At 42.6% G+C, this 21,438-nt stretch overlaps 1 protein-coding gene across 8 annotated transcripts in view; it reads right to left on the reverse strand.

Annotated features, from left to right (window-relative positions):
• Window positions 1–21,438, reverse strand: part of SLC37A3 (solute carrier family 37 member 3) — a 150,806-nt gene that overhangs the window by 123,440 nt on the left and 5,928 nt on the right. For all 8 annotated transcript variants that reach the window (XR_009610236.3, XR_009610235.3, XM_060633262.2 and 5 more), the window contains 6 exons: window positions 18,769–18,930; window positions 17,256–17,364; window positions 11,018–11,110; window positions 8,002–8,085; window positions 5,793–5,938; window positions 1,635–1,731 (listed from right to left, as the gene is read on the reverse strand). Coding sequence is in view for 6 of the 8 variants with exons in the window: in XM_060633262.2 (XP_060489245.1) it covers window positions 1,635–1,731; window positions 5,793–5,938; window positions 8,002–8,085; window positions 11,018–11,110; window positions 17,256–17,364; window positions 18,769–18,857 (618 nt within the window). In the remaining 2 variants the exon portion in view is untranslated. The remainder of the gene's footprint in view (window positions 1–1,634; window positions 1,732–5,792; window positions 5,939–8,001; window positions 8,086–11,017; window positions 11,111–17,255; window positions 17,365–18,768; window positions 18,931–21,438) is intronic.

Below are 21,438 nucleotides of genomic sequence, written 5' to 3' on the forward strand. Positions count from 1 at the left end.
GCAGCACACAGGGTGAACCAAAATTCCCATCTGAAGCAATGACTATAATCCAGATGCAAATCTAAGAAGCCTAGAATAAAGGTGACTGGGAGTGCACAAAGGACCTCCCATTGACCCTAACTAGACAAAAATTCTTCTGAGACCAAACCTTTGGTGAACTATTTAAAGATTTATTTATTTTTTAGGGGCACCTGAGTGGCTCAGTCGGTTAAGCATCCGACTTCAGCTCAGGTCATGATCTCGCGGTCTGTGAGTTCGAGCCCCGTGTCAGGCTCTGTGCTGACAGCTCAGAGCCTGGAGCCTGCTTCAGATTCTGTGTCTCCCTCTCTCTCTGCCCCTCCCCCACTCACACTCTGTCTCTCTCCAAAATAAATAAACATTTTTTAAAACTTAAAGATTTATCTACTTTTTAAAAGATTAACTTACTTACGTTATTTAGGCTTTAAAATACATATACTTTCACATGATCCAAGCAACAAAAAGTAGATTGTATAGTAAAAACTCTCCTTCCCACCTCTTCTCCCATCCACTTAATCCTCATTTTCCCAACATATGACCATTGTTATTTGATTTCTACTTCCCAGAGACTGTTTCAGAAACACAAGCGAATATAAATATATACTCTAACTTTTCCGCCATTCTACAAAAATGGCTTCACTCAATACACGCTGTTCTGCACCCTCGTTTTCTTCACTTAACATACCATTGAGAACTTTCCCTATCAGGACGGAGAAAGCTTCCAAATTCTAATTTATGGCCTTCAGCCTTCCGTTGAAGAGGATGTCACAGTTTATTTCCCTACTGGTTCACATTTGTTATCAATTTTTGTTATTACAAACAATGTTGAGATAACCATATAGAAATATTACCTTGTATATGTGGAAGTATATTCACCCCTGGGATTACTTACTGGAGGTGGAACAGCTCAGTTAGAGCAGCTGTAATTTTGATGGACAGTCTCATAGTGACTCCGGGGCGGGGGGGGGGGGGGGGGGGGGGGTCAATGCTTGTTTACATTCTCATAAACACAAGATGCTATCAAACTTATGGATTCTTACCAATGTAACAAGTAAACAGCATAGTTCCTTTCTTTTTTAGTGTAGTTTTAATTTGCATTTCTCTACCAACTAACACCTACGCTCCATAAAGGCAGAGATTTTTCTCTTTTCTGGCCAGTGCTCTACTCCCTACTGCCTAGGAGCACTTAGACTGCAATACATATTTATTGAATGAATAAGTTACAAATAAAGTGGCATATTTTGTCATATATTTCGAAACCATTTCTATTTCTTTTTCATGAACTACACATTCAAATCCTTTACCCTCCTTTCTATTTGTTGTTGATCTTTTTATTATCAATTTGCAGATACTCTTTACATAGGAGGGAGATTAGTTCTTTATCTGTAACATGAGTTGCAAAGACTTTTCTCCCAACTGATTATACTGTCTTTAGACTTGGGCATTTTCCCATGAATAATCTCTATGTTTGGATTTATCAAAAGTTTGTCTACTTTTAATACAAGCCTTGCCCCACCCAAACATAGCTCTACATAGTTTTAAATAGCCATGGTACTATTTCCTAAAAAACAAAATATATTTATATACTCAAGAAAAAGCTAGAAAGAAATACCTACCTCATAACCATATTGCAGAACAGAAGAAGCTAGGCATGCTCCCAAAATATTGCCCACTGATGCACAGGCACTCCAGAGACCAAAAACAACTCCTCGTCTACGAGAACAGTAGAAAACAGAAAACAATACAATCGGAAGGAATTCTGATGCAGTTCCCATACAAAATGGCCAAAACGGTGGAAGTCCACATTACAAAGATCAACATTCTATCTTAAGATGTTTTTAAAGTACACCCAAATGACAAAACATCATGTTCCTTAAGGATATTATTAAACTAAAGCTCATTTCGGGGTGCATCCCAAGATACTGTGAAGAGATTTTTGAAAGTAAGCCACAGATTGGGAGGAAATATTTGCCTATCACTGATTTAATAAAAGACTTGCATTTGAAATACAAAGAACTCTCAAAACTCAATAATACAAAACAATCCAGGGGCGTCGGGCTGGCTCAGTCAGTGGAGCATGCAACTCTTGATCTCAAGGTTGTAAGTTGAGTTGGGTATAGAAATTACTTTAAAAAAAATTTTAAATCCTAAGGGGAAAAAAATCTAATACAACATTAAAGAGTATGAATCTACAATTATCTCAAATAAAAAGTTTTAAAAAAGAAGTTCATGCACACAAAAATATGATGCAAGTAAGCACATAAAAAGATATTGGACACCATCAGATATTAGGGAAATGCAAATGAAAACCACAGTGATGTAGCACTGCATACCTACTAGAATAGCTGAAGACAAAAAAAGACCACATATACCAAGTGCTGGCAAGAACACACAGCAACTAGAACCCTTACACTCTGCTGGCAGCAATGTAAAATGGTAAAACCACTTTGGAAGAGACTGCCAGTTTCTTAAAAAGATAAACACACACCTACCACATGACACAGACATTCTACTTTGAGGTATTTATCCAAGGAAAATGAAAGCATATGTTCTTATAAGGATTTATACACAAATGTTCACAGGGGCTTTGTCTGTAATAACCAAAAACTGAAAACAACCCAAACGTTCAACAACAGCCAAAAAGATAAACAAATGGTGATACAATAGGTTACTACTTGGCTAAAAAAAGGAATGAACTATCGATACACATGATATGAATGAACCTCAGAATAATTACATTGAATGAAAGCAAACAAGAAACTATATACTGTATGATTCTATTTATATAAAATTTTAGAAAATGCAAAGTAATCTAAGGTGACAGAAAGCAGACCAACAGTTGCCTGGAGACAGCAATGGGAGGGAGGGAGAAGGTAGCAGGAGTGGTGGAGGAGAGGACTTAACAAAACGGCAAGAGGAAACTCTTGGGGGTGATGGATATGTCCATTTTCTTAACTGTGGTGGTGGTTTTAAGGACATATGCATGCCAACACTCATCAAATGGTACATCTTAAATCTGTGCAGCTTATTATATACCTTAATAAAGCCATTAAAAAAAAAATAGGTAAACCAAGAATCTAGTGGAAGGGAACCTAGCTACCACAACGGTCCAGGAAAGGGGTGTCTGGGTGGCTCAGTTGGTTAAGCAGCTGACTTCAGCTCAGATCACGCATGCGAGTTCGAATCTTGCATCAGAGTCTCTGCTTTAGCACAGAGCCTACTTCAGATCCTCTGTCCATCCCCACTCCCCTCTCTGCTTCTCCTTCTACCCCCGCACCCGACTCCTACGTATGCATGTGTGTGTGTGTGTGGGCACATGCGTGTTCTCTCTCTCTCAAAAATAAACAAACATTTAAAAAATAATAAAACGGGCTCCTGGGTGGCTCAGCCGGTTGGGCATCCAACTTCAGCTCAGGTCATGATCTCATGGTTTGTGGGTTCGAGTCCCATGTCAGGCTCTGTACTGACAGCTCAGAGCCTGGAGCCTGCTTCGGATTCTGTATCTCCCTCTCTCTCTGCCTCTCCCCAACTCATGCTCTATCTGTCTCTGTCTCTCAAAAATAAATAAATGTTAAAAAATTAAGGGGCGCCTGGGTGGCTCAGCCGGTTAAGCGTCCAACTTCGGCTCAGGTCACGATCTCGCGGTCTGTGAGTTCAAGCCCCGCGTCGGGCTCTGTGCTGACAGCTCAGAGCCTGGAGCCTGTTTCAGATTCTGTGTCTCCCTCTCTCCCTGACCCTCCCCTGTCCATGCTCTGTCTCTCTCTGTCTCAAAAATAAATAAACGTTAAAAAAAAAGTTAAAAAATTAAAAATTAATTAATTAATTAATTAAAATAAAAAATCATAAAACATACAAAATCTAGCAAGAGGGTCCTGGAGGAGAGTCAGGAGTTGTTCAGTCTGAACAACACTGGCTAACCAAAGACATGATTTTAGAAGAAACCAGTTGAAAAAGAACTGCTTTAAATTGTCATAGTTTTAATGGTACTTTGTGGTTTATTGCTGTGTTTTATTTTTTTATTTAAAAAAAATTTTTTTAACGTTTATTTATTTTTGAGATAGAGAGAGACAGAGCATGAACGGGGGAGGGTAAGAGAGAGAGGGAGACACAGAATCTGAAGCAGGCTCCAGGCTCTGAGCAGTCGGCACAGAGCCTGACGCGGGGCTCAAACTCACGGACCGCGAGATCGTGACCTGAGCCGAAGTCGGCCGCTCAACTGACTGAGCCACCCAGGCACCCCTATTGCTGTGTTTTAGAGGAAACCTCACTGGGCCTTAAGGAGCACAGCATCAATTTAACTTACTAGTATTACTTGTTGAAAAACAAATTGTCCAATGCTCAAAAATGAACAATAATGGCTCAAGTTTTTTTCTTTGTGATTGATCCATAGAAATAATGGAATGGTCAACCTGTCCAGGCACTGCTTTCAAACACCCAGGGTCATCCAATTTATAAAAGCTCAGGTAAGGAGTGCCCGGGTAGCTCAGTCATTTAAGTGTTCAGACTCTTGATTTTGGCTCAGGTCATGATCTCAAGGTTCATGAGATGAAGTCCACATCAGGCTCTGTGCTAACAGCATAGAGCCTACTTGGGATTCTCTCTCTGCCCCTCCCACACACTTTCTCTCTCTCTCCCTCCCTCCCTCCCTCTCTCTCTCTCTCAAAATAAATAAATAAACATTTTGGAGGGCGCCTGGATGGCTCAGTCAGTTAAGCATCTGACTCTTGGTTTCAGCTCATGTCATGATTTCATGGCTTCATGGGTTCAAGCCCCACATCAGGCTCTGTGCAGGCAAAGCAGAGCCTGCTTGGGATTCTCTCTCTCCCTTTGTCTCTGCCCCTCTCCCACTTGTGCTGTCTCTCTCAAAATAAATAAATTAAAAAGAAAAACAAAACAAAACATTTTTTTAAAAAAATGAATAAAAATTTAAAAAAATAAAAGCTCAAGTAAGAAGGATCTCAAAATGATATGTGTCAAGGTGATTATCTTTGGGGCACCCGGGTGGCTCAGTTAAGCATCTGACTCTTGATTTTGGCTCGGGTCTTGATCTCGTAATTCGTGAGATCGAGTCTCCACATCAGCTGCTGGCAGCACAGAGCCTGCTTAGGATTCTCTCCCTCCATCAGCCCCTCTACCCTCCTCTCTCTTTCAAAATAAAAAAACTAAAAAAAAAAAGATTATCTTGGGGCACCTGAGTGGCTCAGTCGGTTGAGCATCCGACTTCAGCTCAGGTCATGATCTCACGGTTCGTGGGTTCGAGCCCCGCGTCAGGCTCTGTGCTGACAGCTCAGAGCCTGGAGCCTGCTTTAGATTCTGTGTCTCCCTCTCTCTCTCTGCCTCTCCCCTGCTTGCACTCTGTCGGTCTCTCTCAAAAATAAATAAATATTAAAAAAAAAAAAAATGTGCTGGGGGATGGGGGGGAGACTGGATGGCTCAGTTGGTTGAGCATCTGACTCTCAATTTCAGCTCAGGTCACGATCCCAGGGTCGTGGGATTGAGCCCCACGTAGAAATCTCCCCACCTCCACTCTCTCAAAAATAAATAAACATTATTTATTTAAGAATAAAACAGAACGCGTCTCACAGGGCTAGGCCACCCCTCAAGTCCACACCATTTCCGACACGCTCCAATGTGAAACCTCTCAACTATTCTTTCTAAAATAGAGGGAAGGCACGGGAAGGATCAAAAAGATCAAGCTGACTGATGACAGGTGTGAATAATCTGATATTAAAACCACTTAAAAAGAGAAATTAAAGACAAAGGGAGTGGCATACCCCGCTTTCCCAAACCAGTTGCCCATAACCGCAACCACACAGGGCCAACCGGTAGACTGCAGCAGGCCATTCCCAATCCACAGACAGCAGTAGAGGCCCTTGTTGTAGAAATGCAGCCATTCTGTGACAGGGCCAAAGACGAACACCTACGAGGAAGGGAAGAAAAAGGGACACGTGACATCCACGCAGACACCTAGAGGACACCTAACTGCCTACCATGCTTATGTTTCTGCGTGAAGAGACACATTCAAGGGTCCCGGGCCTAAGAGACACGCGGCTGACTCTCCAGAGGCTCCTGCTCAGAGCAGCACCGAGCGAGTAAGACAAACACATTAAACTGCCCCCACTGACGAAAGACGCCAAACAACACAAAGCTCCCTGACGACCAGCCCCCGGCTCAACGTGGATCTTCTGCTCTAAAAAGTTCAATCCTCATTGTTCGACCCCATCACACAGCTCTCGTTTTCTCGTCCTCAGGCCCATGTGTGTGGAGGACAACTGTAAGGACTGAGTTTGTGGATATAAGGTCAGTCAGCGCAGGGCCACGCACACCGTGGGGCCCAGGACACACAAGCATCATTATTACTGCAGCTGTCTAGAGAACCGGTGGAAGCTGTGATCGGCTCGGTAATTCAGCAGCGTTCGCCAAGCAACTGCTTTTTGTAGGCATTTTGCTCAAGTGAACATTTTGTCTGCAGTTGAAATTTCTTCGGGGAATATTCTGCATGGGTTAAAAAATGGAATGCACCATATTATGTTTCCATTGGGGAATAAGCAAAAGTATAAGGAGAGAAAAACAGTCAGTGGTTGCTGACCAGAGGCTGGGGGAGGAGGGAAGAATGGTTGTGACACAACTGGACTCGTTTGTTGAAACTTGGAACCACACACCAAGAAGGGTGAGTTCATGCACATACTTCAATTTTTCAAATAATGTAAAAAAACAAAACAAAATGTACACAGGTTTTAAAATAAGATGCATACGTGGGTAGGCGAGCAGGCTATGAATGAATGAAGTGTTTCAATCTCTCAAGTGGCAGATATTGGAAAATAATCATAAAATAGGGTCTAATTGAAATCGATGCTTTCATTCAACCAATAAAAATTCCTCACTAGGAGCTAGGAAACAAACAAACAAAAAAGATGCATCAAATGTGGATCTTGACCTCTAGAGCACTAAATTAGCTAGGCGTTGTTCCCCAGGCCTCGCACACAGAAACTCGCAAGAGCCTCCCTACCAGCCCTGTAGGAAGGTCTTCAATGAGGCTGAAGCAAGAGCAATGGCAGCTGGGAGATGGCGGAAGAGGAAGTGACAGCCAGGTAGTCCAGGTCTCGGGAAATCTGTGACCTCAACCATCATGCTGCAGACCCCCAGGGAAAGCAAGACTGATACAGAAATCAGCAGCCTAAGCAGCAGACAACGTAAGTGCTGCGGCAGGGGAGCCCGGAAGAGGAAGCGATCCCTTTCAGGAACGAAGGTCAGGAGAGTAAGGCATTATGAAAGAACTGCCATTTAGCCAGTCACTTGCAGGAGACCCTGAGTTAGACTATGGAGAGCTAACTGAACAGGGAGCCATTGGAGGCAGGAAGAAGAGTGAGAGCAAAGAGAGTGAGACAGAAAGACACAGGCTGTGTTAGGACCACGGGAAAAAGTATGGCCAGATCCAAGTGGTGCAGTGTAGTGGTCAACACAACTACCAAGGCGGCTCAGGACCAGGTTCTTGAGAGCACTGAATGCCGTGCTATTTATGCTTGGCTTCGGTGGTGAACGAATCAGGGAAGGGGCATGATCCAAATCTCACTTTAAAAAGATTCCCCTAAGTGATGGGGCGCCTGGGTGGCTCAGTCGGTTAAGCGTCTGACTTCGGCTCAGGTCATGATCTTGCAGTTTGTGAGTTCGAGCCCCACGTCGGGCTCTGTGCTGACAGCTCGGAGCCTGGAGCCTGCTTTGGATTCTGTGTCTCCCCCTCTCTCTGCCCCTCCCATCCTCATGCTCTCTCAATAATAAATAAATGTTAAAAAAAAATAAAAATAAAAAATAAAAAGAATCCCTCAAGTTGAAAAGGCACACAAGTTACTAAAAAAATGGAAGATTAATTCTATTCTCCTGTTCTACATATAGAAATAGAGAGAGTACTTGGATTCCAAAATACCTGACCAAGATGATAATATTGATGATGACGATAATAACACTAATACCTTTTCAACTTACCACTAGTGCAGAAGAACACATGCCAAACGACAGAACCCATCGTAAATTAAGCCGATCTCCAACAATTCCACTGATGAAAAGGCCCTAAAAAAAAGCATGTTTATTTTACAGCTCTGAGTAATGACACAACATGAAAAAGAGGAAGATACAATGCGATGCAGGTGAGGGAAACAAAACACTGACATGACTCAAAATTAAACTTCGTTCATAAGCCCAGACTAGCTGTCTCCATCAGTTTCACACACGTTTCGTGAAATAACAGTGGGTTTCTGCACATTACACTGTAAACAAACTCACGTACCCAAATACTACAATCCAGTGTAAACTCTGGTTCTACCAAAAGCGGATCCCCATCACTGCCTAAAAAGGAGACTGGAAAACCAAAAACAAAACAAAGCAAAAATACTAATAAAACAAGCACACAAATATATTTCATTTTCTAGAACAGATTAACTCCTAAGGATCAGCGATGTGCATTCCCATAGGGGTTACACTTCGCCATTTGCATTCTGAAATCAAGATGTGTCACAACGCGTCCTGCGCAACAGAAGCTTCTGGGGCACAAGCACTGCCTGTTTAATCTGACCCTTGGGCTTCATGACTTCACGAGGCAGGGAGTGTAGGGGCACAAAGCCAATAATTAGTTGAAGATAAGTACAAACGTTCTGCCTCCTGCTCTCCTCCCACTGAGCGGCAAGAATCAAAATCCGGTGGTCACGGCCGCAAGGCAGACTAAGGAGCCAAGGGCAATACACTGGGTTTCTTCCATGAATATGTAAAAGGAATAAATGTCTTGACTGAAAACCTAAATCCAGGTATAGGTGTTTCTGACACACCGACTGTATCTATACTAGAGAAAACAGACGGTATGTCTCATCGTCGACCTGTCACTACTTCAAAAGAAACACCCGTAAGCTTCAGATTCTATGTTCTATAGCTGCCACTCACACGTCTTATGCTACAGACAGTAAAGGGGGTGAAGAAAATCTCTCAATGTTTCAGATGAGGGAACCAATTTATTCTGTGTTATTTCAAATGCCTACATGATGCCTGAAGTGCCAGAAGGACATGCGGCTCGATATAAAGAAGCATGATCACTGACTGCTCGTGGCCCCTTTATCTCCTAAACCTACCGAATCCTAGTGATAGGTATGATCGCAACTCTAGATAAGAGGAAACTAAAGATCAAAAAAAGGGTTAAATTCCATTTGGAAACCAAATATGACACAGCCAGTTGACTGTGGTAGAGGTGGTCGTTGCACTGGAAGATGCTGTTTCTTAACATACACCGTAAAGGCTCAGTGACAAGCACTCCAGGGAGTGCTCCACCCACAGGGGGTGCTCCACCTAAAGCTGAATGACCATGTTATTGGGATTTCCTACTCAAAATGCCCAGGGTGAAGAGTTAGGCTAATTGATCCACGATCTGCTCCAACTGTTTCTACTACTACAGGCTTCCTCTTTGAAGAAAAGATATTCCAATAATTGCCCAAAGAAACACTCAGAGATTACTCTGGGACTTTCACTTGGTGTTTCACATCACCTGGATATTCGTAATCAAAGGACTTTTTTATAACTGGACACATTTGCAAGAGAGGAAATCAGACCCTGGGAGAAAAGCGCGGACGGCTCACAGTATGCTCCCCGCGGCCTGAGCTCAGCCGCCACCACACAGCTCCCGCAACCAGAGATCCCAGCTGCCGGATCCAAGACGACTACCTTGGACAGAGAATTAGCGCCTGCCATGCTGGTATGGCTCCCAGGACACCACCATCTCTCGGTTCTCCCCCTTGACTGCTGCACCTCTGCCCACGTGCCCATTCTTCACGTCCCCTGCCTCGAGATAACAGAAGCCCCATGGCTCAGTTGTCACACCTCTTCTTTATCCTCACCTGCTCCTTGGATGATTCCATCGTCTCCTAACTGAAAATTATCTAGATGCCAAAGACTCTGAAATCTGTACCGCTAGGCTGAGCCTCTACCTTGAACTCGAGATTCACATAATCAAATGTCTACTCTTCGTCCTTTGGGCAATGATAGGTATGTCACATGTAACCTGTCTAAAAGAGACTGCCCCCAAAGCCTACCGTCCTCCACTCTGCTATGATACTTCTACCCTAGAGTTGTTCTCGACACCTCTCTTTCTCTTATATTCCACATGCAACAGGAAAAAGAATTCTTGGTTCTACCTTCAGAACACAGGTAAAATCTACCTCTTCCCACCTCTGTTACCCCACCCTGGATCTGAGACATCATCATCCTTCACCTCAAAACCGGAAGAGCCTAACCTGTCTCCCTGTTTCTGCCTTTGCCCTTGGTTCAGTCACCCAGGGCAGCAAGTGCACCTGCACAAACATGGGGCAGATCCCAGCACTCGTCTGCGCAAAACCTTCCATGGCTCCCATCTCACTCAACGTTAAAGTCAAAGCCCCAACAAAGGGACCAAAGCCCTAAAGGTCTGAGCCCCATACCTTCTCTGGCCTCACTTCCTGTCTCTCTGTTCTAATCACCCAGACCTCATTCACATCAGGTCTTGGCTCAAATACAGCCTCCTACCCGAGGTCTTCCCCAGCCATCCTACCTAAATTACAACTCCCACCCGGGGCTATGTATTCCCCTTTCCCTGCTTTATTCTTCTCCACAGCACCTATCACCTCCACCCATCCTCTTTATTTGCTTATGTACAGCGCCGTGTTACTGTTGGTCCTCCTTAGCTCCCACCCAAGAATGTAAGCTTTATAAAGCTAGGGATTTTTCCTGTGTTGCTCACTGATGAACTCCCACAGACTAGAAGAGTATCTGGCACATGATAGGTTCTCAGTAAATATTTGTCAGATGGATGAAAAATGAATGAATGGCTGGGCAGATGGATGGGAAGGACACAAAATATAAACTTCAGCAAAACTGAACTCTCCTGGGTCAGGAAATTCTAGAATTCCTTAAACACTTCGTAAGTGTGCAGTCATTTCCATATACATCTTTCCTCAACCTAAAACCCTCAAATTCTAAAACTTACCACAGCATAAGAGAAGAGGAAAATGGTGTCCAGCGTTCCAAGGAAAAGAGTGGCCTCCTCTGCGCTGGGGAACAAATGGTTGCTGCTCCAGATCTACAACAACACAAGAGCCAGGTCAGTCCCCACTGGTACCTGTCAGTCCTTCTCTCTCTCAAAGCACCTGCACCTACGGCCTCTGCCCGCCCTCACAGAGCCCTGGGGAGGTTGCACAGAGGAAATCAGCACTCTGTAGATAAGGAAACACACATGAGAGGGTTTGCGAGGTCAAAGCTATTTGCACAATACGAAAATGTGAGCTGCTTTTTTTCTTCTTTTGCACTGACGGCGCGTATGCAGCGGTGGGTAAAACTCCTCGTGGCTCAGCATGAGTCAAGGCCGTTACGCCAGACCCTACTATTAATCGCTATATTCTTTATGGCCATGCTCACAGTTAAAAGAAAACAAAAACAAAAACAGGCCAATTTCACTTAAGAATGTCCTTGGTACGTGCTAGATGCTCAAATATTTGGCGAGAAGCAAAAAGTATTAAATTTATTAAATCCGGCCCTCGGGTCCGCTTATCTCTAATATTCTGTGTGCCAGTGCCAGGCATCCAGGCACCACGGCTGTGTCCCGAGGAAGAGCACACGTGCAGTGTGTGAAGTACGAGCCACAATACGGTTTTTTACTTGGAAGAATGACTGACAGAGGAGCCACAGTTATTCAGATTTGGGTATTTGGCAGATAGGTCCTCAAAAAAGAACGAAATGATCCTGTCACTTCAAAATCCATTCAAAGTACAAGACAGACAAATGGATCTTAATATAAGCGTACAAAAAGTTAATCGATACAGTTTCAGATTCCACACGGCAACTAACCTTTAAGAAATTGCCACTTGTCAAATTCTGGTGTACTATCCAAAGACACATGCCCACAATCAGCTGAAAAAGCTCTTAAAGTACTTCTCCCCTTTCCACTGTGTATCTGTGAAAGGCCAAATTCTCTTCGAACAGTTCAAAGGATCAGATGGCAAGAGACTGAATTCAGAAGCAGACTGAAAATCTACTATCTTCTATTAAGCCACATGTGAGATTTGCAAAAATGTAAATCAATGTCATTCTCCTCATGAAGTGATTTTTTTTGTCTTGAAAACTCATTTTTTAGAAAATGCCATTTATGTTAACACATTATGGGTTTACTTAATTCATTTAAAAAATAACTAAAAAAGAGATGAGGTGGGTTTTTTCCAATTTCTCAGGTTTTTAAAAAAATTTTTTCAATGTTTATTTATTTTTGTGAGATAGAGAAAGAAAGAGAGGGAGACACAGAATCTGAAGCAGGCTCCAGGCTCCGAGCTGTCAGCACAGAGCCCGACACGGGGCTCGAACTCACAGACTGCGAGATCATGACCCGAGCTGCAGTGGGGTACTTAACTGACTGAGCCACCCAGGCGCCCCTCAATTTCTCAGTTTTAATTTCTAAAACAGTTTTAATTTCTAAAATATCTATAAATGTAAACCCACAAAACCAAAAACTCTTTGGGGTCCTCAACCCAAAAACTGAGAGAACTCCTAGAATAAATGATTTCTGAGATGGGATGTTACAGGAAAGAAATTCTGACTTTAGAATATTAAAGAGAAAAATCACAATCAGCGATAAAGAAAAAAAATGTTTAACAGAAAGTAAAATCCCCAAATTATAAAAGAATGCGTAAAGTGTGATTCTAAAGGATTGGGACTTATTTATGTGTGGCTTCAGGCGTCAGTCTTGCTCCTTTAACAACACCTCACACGCTGTCACCGTAGAGAAAAGAGCAGCCCACACAATGATCGATCGGTATTTCCATGCACTAAGTGGGGCCCTAAAGTTCCCCAATTCGAGTCATTTTGCCTCAGGCCACAATCTTCTGCCCTGATGCTCATTAGGACCCAGGACCAAGCCCTGTTGGGCACACATCAATGTGAGCTAGAGACAGTGGCCTCAAACAGCTGCCCCAAGTTTCAGGAGTCCTTCTTTACTCTCTCAAGAGGTCACCAAAACTCCCTGCAGGTGTGGCTTTCACAAGAACCGACAGATTTCAAATAGCTTTCTTTTGCTTTACTACCAGAATTCAGCTGAAATATACTTTTGATGGTCTACTTAACAAGTGGAAAACAAAAAGAAAACAAAAACAAAAACAAAAAACAAAATAGGACTAACAGAAAGATAGAGAAAATAGGGTAAGAGAACAAGCCTAGTAAAGAAAGTTCCCTTCAACAACAGAAGTCAGACAGACTTGTCAGAAGGATGCATACTAGTGAGAAATGGTCCATGCATACAGAGCAAATCACCCAGTGTTTAATGAAATGACTTGCACACGGTGAAATCCCATGCACTGCAGTGGTGTAGCTGAGCTGGCCTGCATGCACATACAATTAACATGGGAACCCCCGCCCCCCCTCCCCCGGCCTGTATGCATGTCGGGTTTTCGCGTGTTGTGGGGGGGAGGGGCTGTACTAAGCACCGAGGCACTTCCTGGAAGCGTGAAATTGTGTGCGTGGGGGTTTCCTAAGTAAGAATGTTTAGCACAGAGTGAGGGCGAGGCATGGGGTGGGGAACTACTGACAAGAGCTTCCTGAAGTGGTGCACAGAGAATGAGTTAAAGCTGACTTCCGTTCTGGGGTCTGCTCTCTGACCACAGTGAGTGGTATCGCTTTCCGTGAGATTCTGCTGGGGAAGAGCAGCTGTGGATGAGCGGGAGACAGAGTGTTGAGGACACCCTGAGTCCCGCTACCCTCTCCTGGACAGCTTGGACTCAATCACACTGCTCTCATGGAAGGACTGTACTGTCTGGGGAGGTAAGGCTTTTTAATTTAATAGAACAAAATCTTGCTTACAATTTCCAGTCGAGTTGTCCTCAAATATTAAATTTAACCATTACCTCCTTGCTATCTCTAAACATAGATTTTATGTTCTGTTCCCTATTTTCAGTGTTCATCCATATCAGTGGGATCCATGATAAATTCTCAGGTGAAGAGACTGTGTGTGCTTAATTCTTTTTGTAAAGCATCTAAGATAGCTATGCATTAAAATGAAAACTATAATAAGTAATTTTTGATGATGCTGTTCAGGACACTTAAATGTTTAACGCTATGTTAGCAAACTATTTTTCAGAATAATTTTACATAAACCCCTGGTTCTTTTTTTTTTTTTTTTTAGTTTATTTATTTTGAGAGAGAGCGAGAGAGCATGAATGAGCAGAGGAGGGGCAGAAAGAGAGAGAGAGAGAGAGAGAGAGAGAGAGAGAGAGAATCCCAAGCAGGCTCCATGCTGTCAGTGCAAAGCCCGACACGGAGCACGATCTTATGAACCGTGAGATCATGACCTGAGCTAAAATCAAGAGTCAGACGCTTAACCCACTGAGCCACTCTGGCGCCCCATAAACTTCTGGTTCTAAGAACTCTTCCCACTTCAGACAAGAAAGCAAGTCTCAAATGGAGGCTAGTGCTGACAGTTACAGACACAGAAGCACAGGAAGAGTGAAAAGTACATATCACCCCAGCTGTTCCACTCCCAGCAGTAGGCTTAGGAAAGAAAAGGAAAGAAAAAAACCCAGACCTTAAAGTGTAAAGAAAGGAATGGAAGGTCAGCACTGCTCTCCACGACAGCAGAGACGGAAATACAAAGATCTCCAGGATAAGTCTGAATGTGACTTCTATATAACCAACCCATCCAAAGTACTTAACCCACAGTTCTGAAAAACCAGAATGGTGAAATCTATTTTAGCAGCAATTAGAGTAAGTAAATAAATAAACACCTAAGCAGAAAAGTTAATACAAGTCCCACAAGAGCTAATAATGTTAACATGGTTACTGGCAATAAAGAGTTAACAGAGCAGGCCTGAGACTGTTCTCCTCAAAAACGCCTACTTGTGAGTTTGGCCCCTGGCTGGCACCTGAGAACTTGGATTTTGGGAGTGTTCCCATCCTTTCCTACTAAGAGTGGTTCACTGTACCTAAACTGTTTGTACAAACAATGTGGTTTACGCTGAACCTTTCCTCCTAGGCGTCTGGAATTTTTGTCCATGTCAGGCACAAGGTGCCTATGTGACCAGTCCCAATAAAAACCCTGGGCACTGAGTCTCTAATAACCTTCCCTGGTAGACAGGTTGTCACAACCTGTTGCTGGAAGAATCACATACATCCTGTACGACCCCACTGAAAAAGTCCTCTTGGAAGCTCGCACCTGGCTTCCTCCAGAACTCAGCCTGTGCTTTTCCCTTTGCTGATTTTGCTCTGTATCCTTTCAGTGTAATAATCCACCGCTATGAATATGACTATAAGCTGAGTCCTGTGAGTCCTCTTGGTGAATCATCAAACCTGGGGGTGGTCTTGGGGGCGGCCAAACTCAGTTACCTAAAAAACAAAGGCAGCCTTAGGCAGCATAACCAGAAACTTAGTGCCGAAATCAAATCCTGTTGCTCTGTATATTAATCAGACTGCACCCGCAAAATCACATTCAGCACACAGCACCACTACGCTACAGTTCAAGGAACCATGCACGTTGGCCTAACTGAGAGAAACTTAGGAAGAAAGGTCTTCTCTGAATATTCAACAGGCTGTCACGCAGCAGGAATCGACCACTACGAATGGCTCAGAAGAAAACCCAAGATCAAAATTAAACAGCAGAATACTTTTCCCTAATATAAGAAAGAACTTTCTAGAAGTATTAAAGCAGAAGGTGAGTGATCATCTTTCAAAATGACAAAGAAAGCATCTATACTGGTTGAGAGGTTAGAGCACATGACCCCTTCAAGGGCACTCCAAGGTTTGTGACAAGTCATTTGATCATTTAGATGTACTCAGGGAGCACACAGCACTGTCAAGACTCAGTGTGAAATCTAACCCGCTATTCCTAACATCTTTCCTTTTAAAAGTTCCTGTTATGGGGCACCTGGGTGGTCAGTCGGTTGAGCGTCCGACTTCGGCTCAGGTCATGATCTCACAGCTCATGAGTTCAAGCTCCACATCCAATTCTATGCTGACAGCTCAGAGCCTGCAGCCTGCTTCAGATTCTGTGTCTCCCTCTCTCTCTGCCCCTCCCCTGCTCATGCTCTGTCTCTCTCTGTCTCAAAAATAAATAAAAACATTTTTAAAAATTAAAAAAAAAAGAAGACATGCCAAGAATATTAATATGTATCTACAATTCCACATAATCCAACTCAAGGAATGTGGTAAAGAATGCATGGAGTGGGGCACCTGGGTGGCTCAGTCAGTTGAGTGTCTGTCTCTTGGTTTCAGCTCAGGTCATGACCTTGTGGTGCATGAGTTCGAGCCCCGCGTCAGGCTCTGTGCCGACAGCTCGGAGCCTGGAGCCTGTTTCAGATTCCGTGTCTCCCTCTCTCTCTGCCCCTCCCCCGTTCATGCTCTGTCTCTCTGTCTCTCTGTGTCTCTGTCTCTCTCTCTCCTCTCTCTCCCTCTGAAAAATAAACATGAAAACATTAAAATAATGCATGGAGTGGATTTGTATATTGAAATAGGGTATCATAAAGAATAGCATCTCCATTCCAACTGGTCATCAAAGGATTCACTTGATCCATAATGAATTCAAAGAAGTGGATACATACTCCCTGACTTCTAGACTCTTAAGCAAGATACAAACAAATGAAACAATCACAAGGTTCCTAAATACTGAGACATTAAACTATGTAACACACCGTACACAGTTCAGATGGGGGGGGGAGGAATTAGTGGAAGCTAGGAAAAAATTTGATAGAAAAAGTGGCATTTTAGGGGCGCCTGGCTGGCTCAGTTGGTGGAGCATGCGACTTTTGGACTCTGGGTTGCAAGTTCAAGTCCCACGTTGGGTGCAGAGATTACCTAAAAAAGAAGAAAAAGTGGCATTTTATCTTGCCACAGAGGGAAAAGCCAGATTTAGATGGGGAGGAAAAAAGAGAAAGAGCCTAAAAAAGAACATGAGCAAAATCTCAAAGGCAGAAATGAGTACAGGTGCTTGTGAAACTCAATTAAAAAACAGTCTCACCAGAACTGTGTCACTTCAGAACGGTGAGAAAGCAGCTGGATAGAACGGTAAGTAAAACAGGTCTGAGTCAGGGCAAGCTAAGAAATCAGGCAGAATAGTTTGGATTTTATGCCAGAGGAAACAGCCATTTTTCAGAGTCCTAAGCAGATGAATGAAACAAACTAGAAGAATTTCAGAGGAATTTCGGGGTGGGCATGGCTCGCTTCCTGAACCCGTCCTAGCACTTTGTTCCACTTACCTCTACAGGCAATCTAATGGACTTGTTAAAAGCACTTGGGGTCCACTGCTTAGAGATACTGACTTTGACATTGCTAAAAGTTTTTCTTGATGCGTGGAGCAACGAATAACTGCAAAGGAGAAAAGAAATACAGCTGAATGAATAGCAAAGAAAACGGCATTCAATAAAATCCCATTTGTTCCATTCAATTTTAGAATTCTTCTCTTAAAAAAAAAAAAAAAAAAGTTTTGCTTTATCAACTGAAACAGTCTGCCAAGCAAAAGAAAAACTTAACCGGGGGTCCCTGGGTGGCTCAGTCGGTTGAGCATCTGACTTCAGCTCAGGTCATGATCTCACAGTTCTCACAGTGAGTTTGAATCCTGCATTGGGCTCTGTGCTCTCCGTCCAGAGCCTGGAGCCTGCTTCGGACTCTCTGTCTGCCTCTCTCTCTGCCCCTCCCCCACTCACACTCTGTTTCTCAAAAAATGAATAAATGTTAAAAAAAATTTTTTTTTTTTAAAAAAAGAAAAACTTAACTAGTCTTCTTATATAAGCCCCTGTGTTCACTCCTAACTTATCCCTCCACCTAGAAGACAGATACGTGATTGATCCCGACCGACTTTAAATCATGAAGGCAGTTCTGTAAAGAATTTTAAGTCTTTAGCAACCATTGGCCCCTTGTTGTTGTACTAGCCACTCAGTAGCTTTCTCTTGAGTCCTGTCTTTTCCTCATATTGATGCCTCCTCTCATCCCCAACAAACGGCTATCCCTAAAGAAAGCATCCAAAACTACCTATCAACTGTTACACAATTAGAGAACCATTTCCTAGTTCTGCCTTAAAACAACCAAACAAACCTATCACATCATTTGTGGTGCCTTCAATAAAGATTAACAAAAGAAAAGCTACCCAGAAGAAATCATCAAAACAGCTGAGCCACAGGGTTATAAGTAATATGGCTCCTAAAACCAAACAGCCTGGTTTATATCATCTATGGACCACTAAAGAGAGCCACTGAGGGCCACAGAATCACAAATACTGATGATTCCTTGGTCACGCTCCTTACAATTGTCTCATACAATTTTTACTTTACTTCTCAAGGATGCACAGGGCATATCCTGAACACGTGCATCCTGTGTTCTGAAGCTCCTGGTTTTAGTAAAGAAAGAATTTCATGTTAAACCACAGTTTCTCAACCGTGGCACTACTGACATTTTGGGCCCTGAAAATTCTCCGTTGTGGGAGGCCAGCCTGTGCACCGTAGGGTCCGTAGCAGCATCGCTGGTCTCTATCCACTCCAAGTGGCACCCCTTCCCCCAGTGGGACAACCAAAACTCCAAACATTTTGGCCAAATATGGGCAAACATTGCCCACAGGGCTACCATAAAGTACAACAGAAAGAATAACTAGCCAGTTCATAAGCCCATGCCAACTCGTGCATTCAACACTTGCCACGCAGTAAGTACCTCTCCCAAACAAACAAACAAACAAACCAAAACACACAAGAGAACAGTTTTAGCAATCCATCCACATACCTGAAGAAGGTGAGCAAGAACACAACAACGTGATGATGGCTGAATCGGGAGAACAGAGTTCCTCTCTGAAAAATATTTGGCCAGGCCATAGTCTTCCTGACCTTCCTTCTCACCTCTGACCTCAAAGTTTGGATAGTGAATTATTTACATCATTTCTTCTTTCTGGAAAGACAAAACGCATTATCAACATTACTTAAAACAGGCAGTTAATCTAAAAACTGAATTATTTAGACTTATAACCAGTCAGCATATTATCAGGCCTTGAAAAAAATCACATGGGCTAGCTGACACCAGAAAACTAGATTGATAACTATGTTTTATAACAAGTCCTTAAAAAGAAAAATCCTTGACAAAAGACTGCATACTAACAGAAATAATTCTCATACAAACTGGTAAGAAAACCACTAATTCAAGGCCAGCTGGCTGGCTCAGTTGGAAGAAGGTGTGACTCCTGATCTCAGGGTTGTGAGTACTTAAATAAAATCGCAGGGCTGCCTGGGTGGCTCAGAAGGTTAAGTGTCCGACTCGATTCTGGCTCAGGTCTTGACCTCACAGTCATGAGATCAAGCCCCAAGTCAGGCTCAGCATGGAGCCTGGTGCTTACTTGGGATATTCTCTCCCCCTCTCTCTCTCTCTTAAAAAAATAAACTTTAAAATAAAACAAAATCTTAAAGAAAAGAAAATCACTAATTCTGACAGAAAAATGAGGAAAGGAAATGAATAGACAACTCAGAAGAAATGAAATGTCTATTTAATTTATCAAATAAAAGCTCCAATTGGTCAGCAATACAAGAAATATTAATTAAGGCAAGAAAACGCTTATATAGTTAAAAAAGATTGTGCTCAATGTAGTTCAAGGTCTAATGACTCCTAAACTCTCATATACTGCTGATGGAGGTAAAATGTAGTATTACAGAAGACAATCTGGCCATAGTCATTAATAGCTTTGACACAAAAATTCTATTTCCGGGGCACCTGGGTGGCTCAGTCGGTTGAGCAGCCAACTTCGGCTCGGGTCATGATCCCACAGTTCGTAAGTTAGGGCCCCGCGTCAGGCTCTGTGCTGACAGCTCGGAGCCTGGAGCCTGCTTCGCATTCTGTGTCTCCCTCTCTCTCTGCTCCTCTCTGCTCCTCTCTCTGCTCACATGCTGTCTCTCAAAAATAAAGGTTAAAAAAAAAATTCTATTTCCAGGGACCTATCCCTAAAGAAATACAAGATGCATTCAGCTCTATAAACAAAGGTAGCTTTCACAGTATTTCAAAGAAGCTTTTTTTATGTTAAAGAAACGAACTTTGTGTCAGTCGTAAGGAAATGGGTAAAGAGGCAGGGCCACTCCCATGCCCTCTGTCTCCACTGCTTTCTCTCACTTCTTGGTTCTCTCTGAAAGCCGCATCCATGCTCTAATACCCAAGAATTAAGCACAGAGTAAGCATCTAAAATTTAATGTCTCCACTTATAAGTCTGCAGAGACAACCTGAATATGCAATTAAAAGAGGAATGATTAAATAAACTATGGTATATCCATATAGCTGAATATTTTATAATCATTTGACATGAAGAATTAAGGCTTTTTAGTGACATGAGAAAATGGCAAGTGAAAAAAGGAAGAAATGGGGTGCCTGGCTGGCTCAGTCAGTAAAGCGTATGACTCTTGATCTTGGGGTGGTGAGTTCAAGTCCACATTAGGCATAGATGACTTACAAAAAAAAAAAAAAGTAAGATATGACTTATAAATATCATCAACTCAACTCTATGTTTACATAATATTTACAAATAAATAGGAAATACACTAGCTCTCTCTGCGTAGTAGGATTACGGGTAATTTTAGTTTTCTAAATGCTTTCCTAAAAAATCTACAATAAAAGTATATATTACTTTTATAATCAGAAGGGAAAAACATCCACAGCATTGGTAAAGTCTTGTAATTCACTTGCTTATTAAGAAAAAATAAAGTTAAATTAACAAGATGACCTGTATGCTACATGTACTGCAATAGTTGAGGTAGGAGACAAACTCAAGAGCTCCCAATACTGAAATTAGCAAGTCACAGGGCTTTGCTTTCAAGGCTGTGTGCCTTGTAACTTCTATTAGACTCATGTTTTCACCAGCCACAGTTTAGGAGAGGTAGCCAAACCGTAAATGCTGACAGACCCACCAGTTGGCCATTCCTGAAACTTTTGGATAAAAGGTACAAAGGTGAGGTGGTTAGACATTATAGCTGTTTGACTTACTGGCTATAAGCCTCTGGACACGCCAATCTCTATGAATCGCATGTGGTAGTCTATAAAATGTCCTGTCTCTTTTGAGAGTCATAAGACTAAAATAAACAATGAATGTAAGTAAGGTATTATTAAGATAATTATTTTAGCCACTGATCTGCCCAGGATTAATCAAGCCCACAGCAGAATGTAGCTAATTTCATTTAATCTTTCTCCCTGAAAAATGTTCACAAAATAATGAGCCGAGTAGGATTTTAAAATTCCACTTACAAAACGTAATAAACTTTCTGTCTGTAATTCCAGAAAGTTACGAACCCGAGAGCTATTAGTGTTACTGCTAAATTTACCTCCATCCCCTAAATTAAACATGAAACCCAGTGGAACTCAAAGCTTTGTGTAAATTGTAGCTCTTTGAACTGAACGCATACATTCACACCTCAAAACAGTATG

Source organism: Panthera onca, chromosome A2 (assembly GCF_046562875.1).
Source record: "Panthera onca isolate mPanOnc1 chromosome A2, mPanOnc1 haplotype 2, whole genome shotgun sequence".
Classification (NCBI taxonomy): Eukaryota; Metazoa; Chordata; class Mammalia; order Carnivora; family Felidae; genus Panthera; species Panthera onca.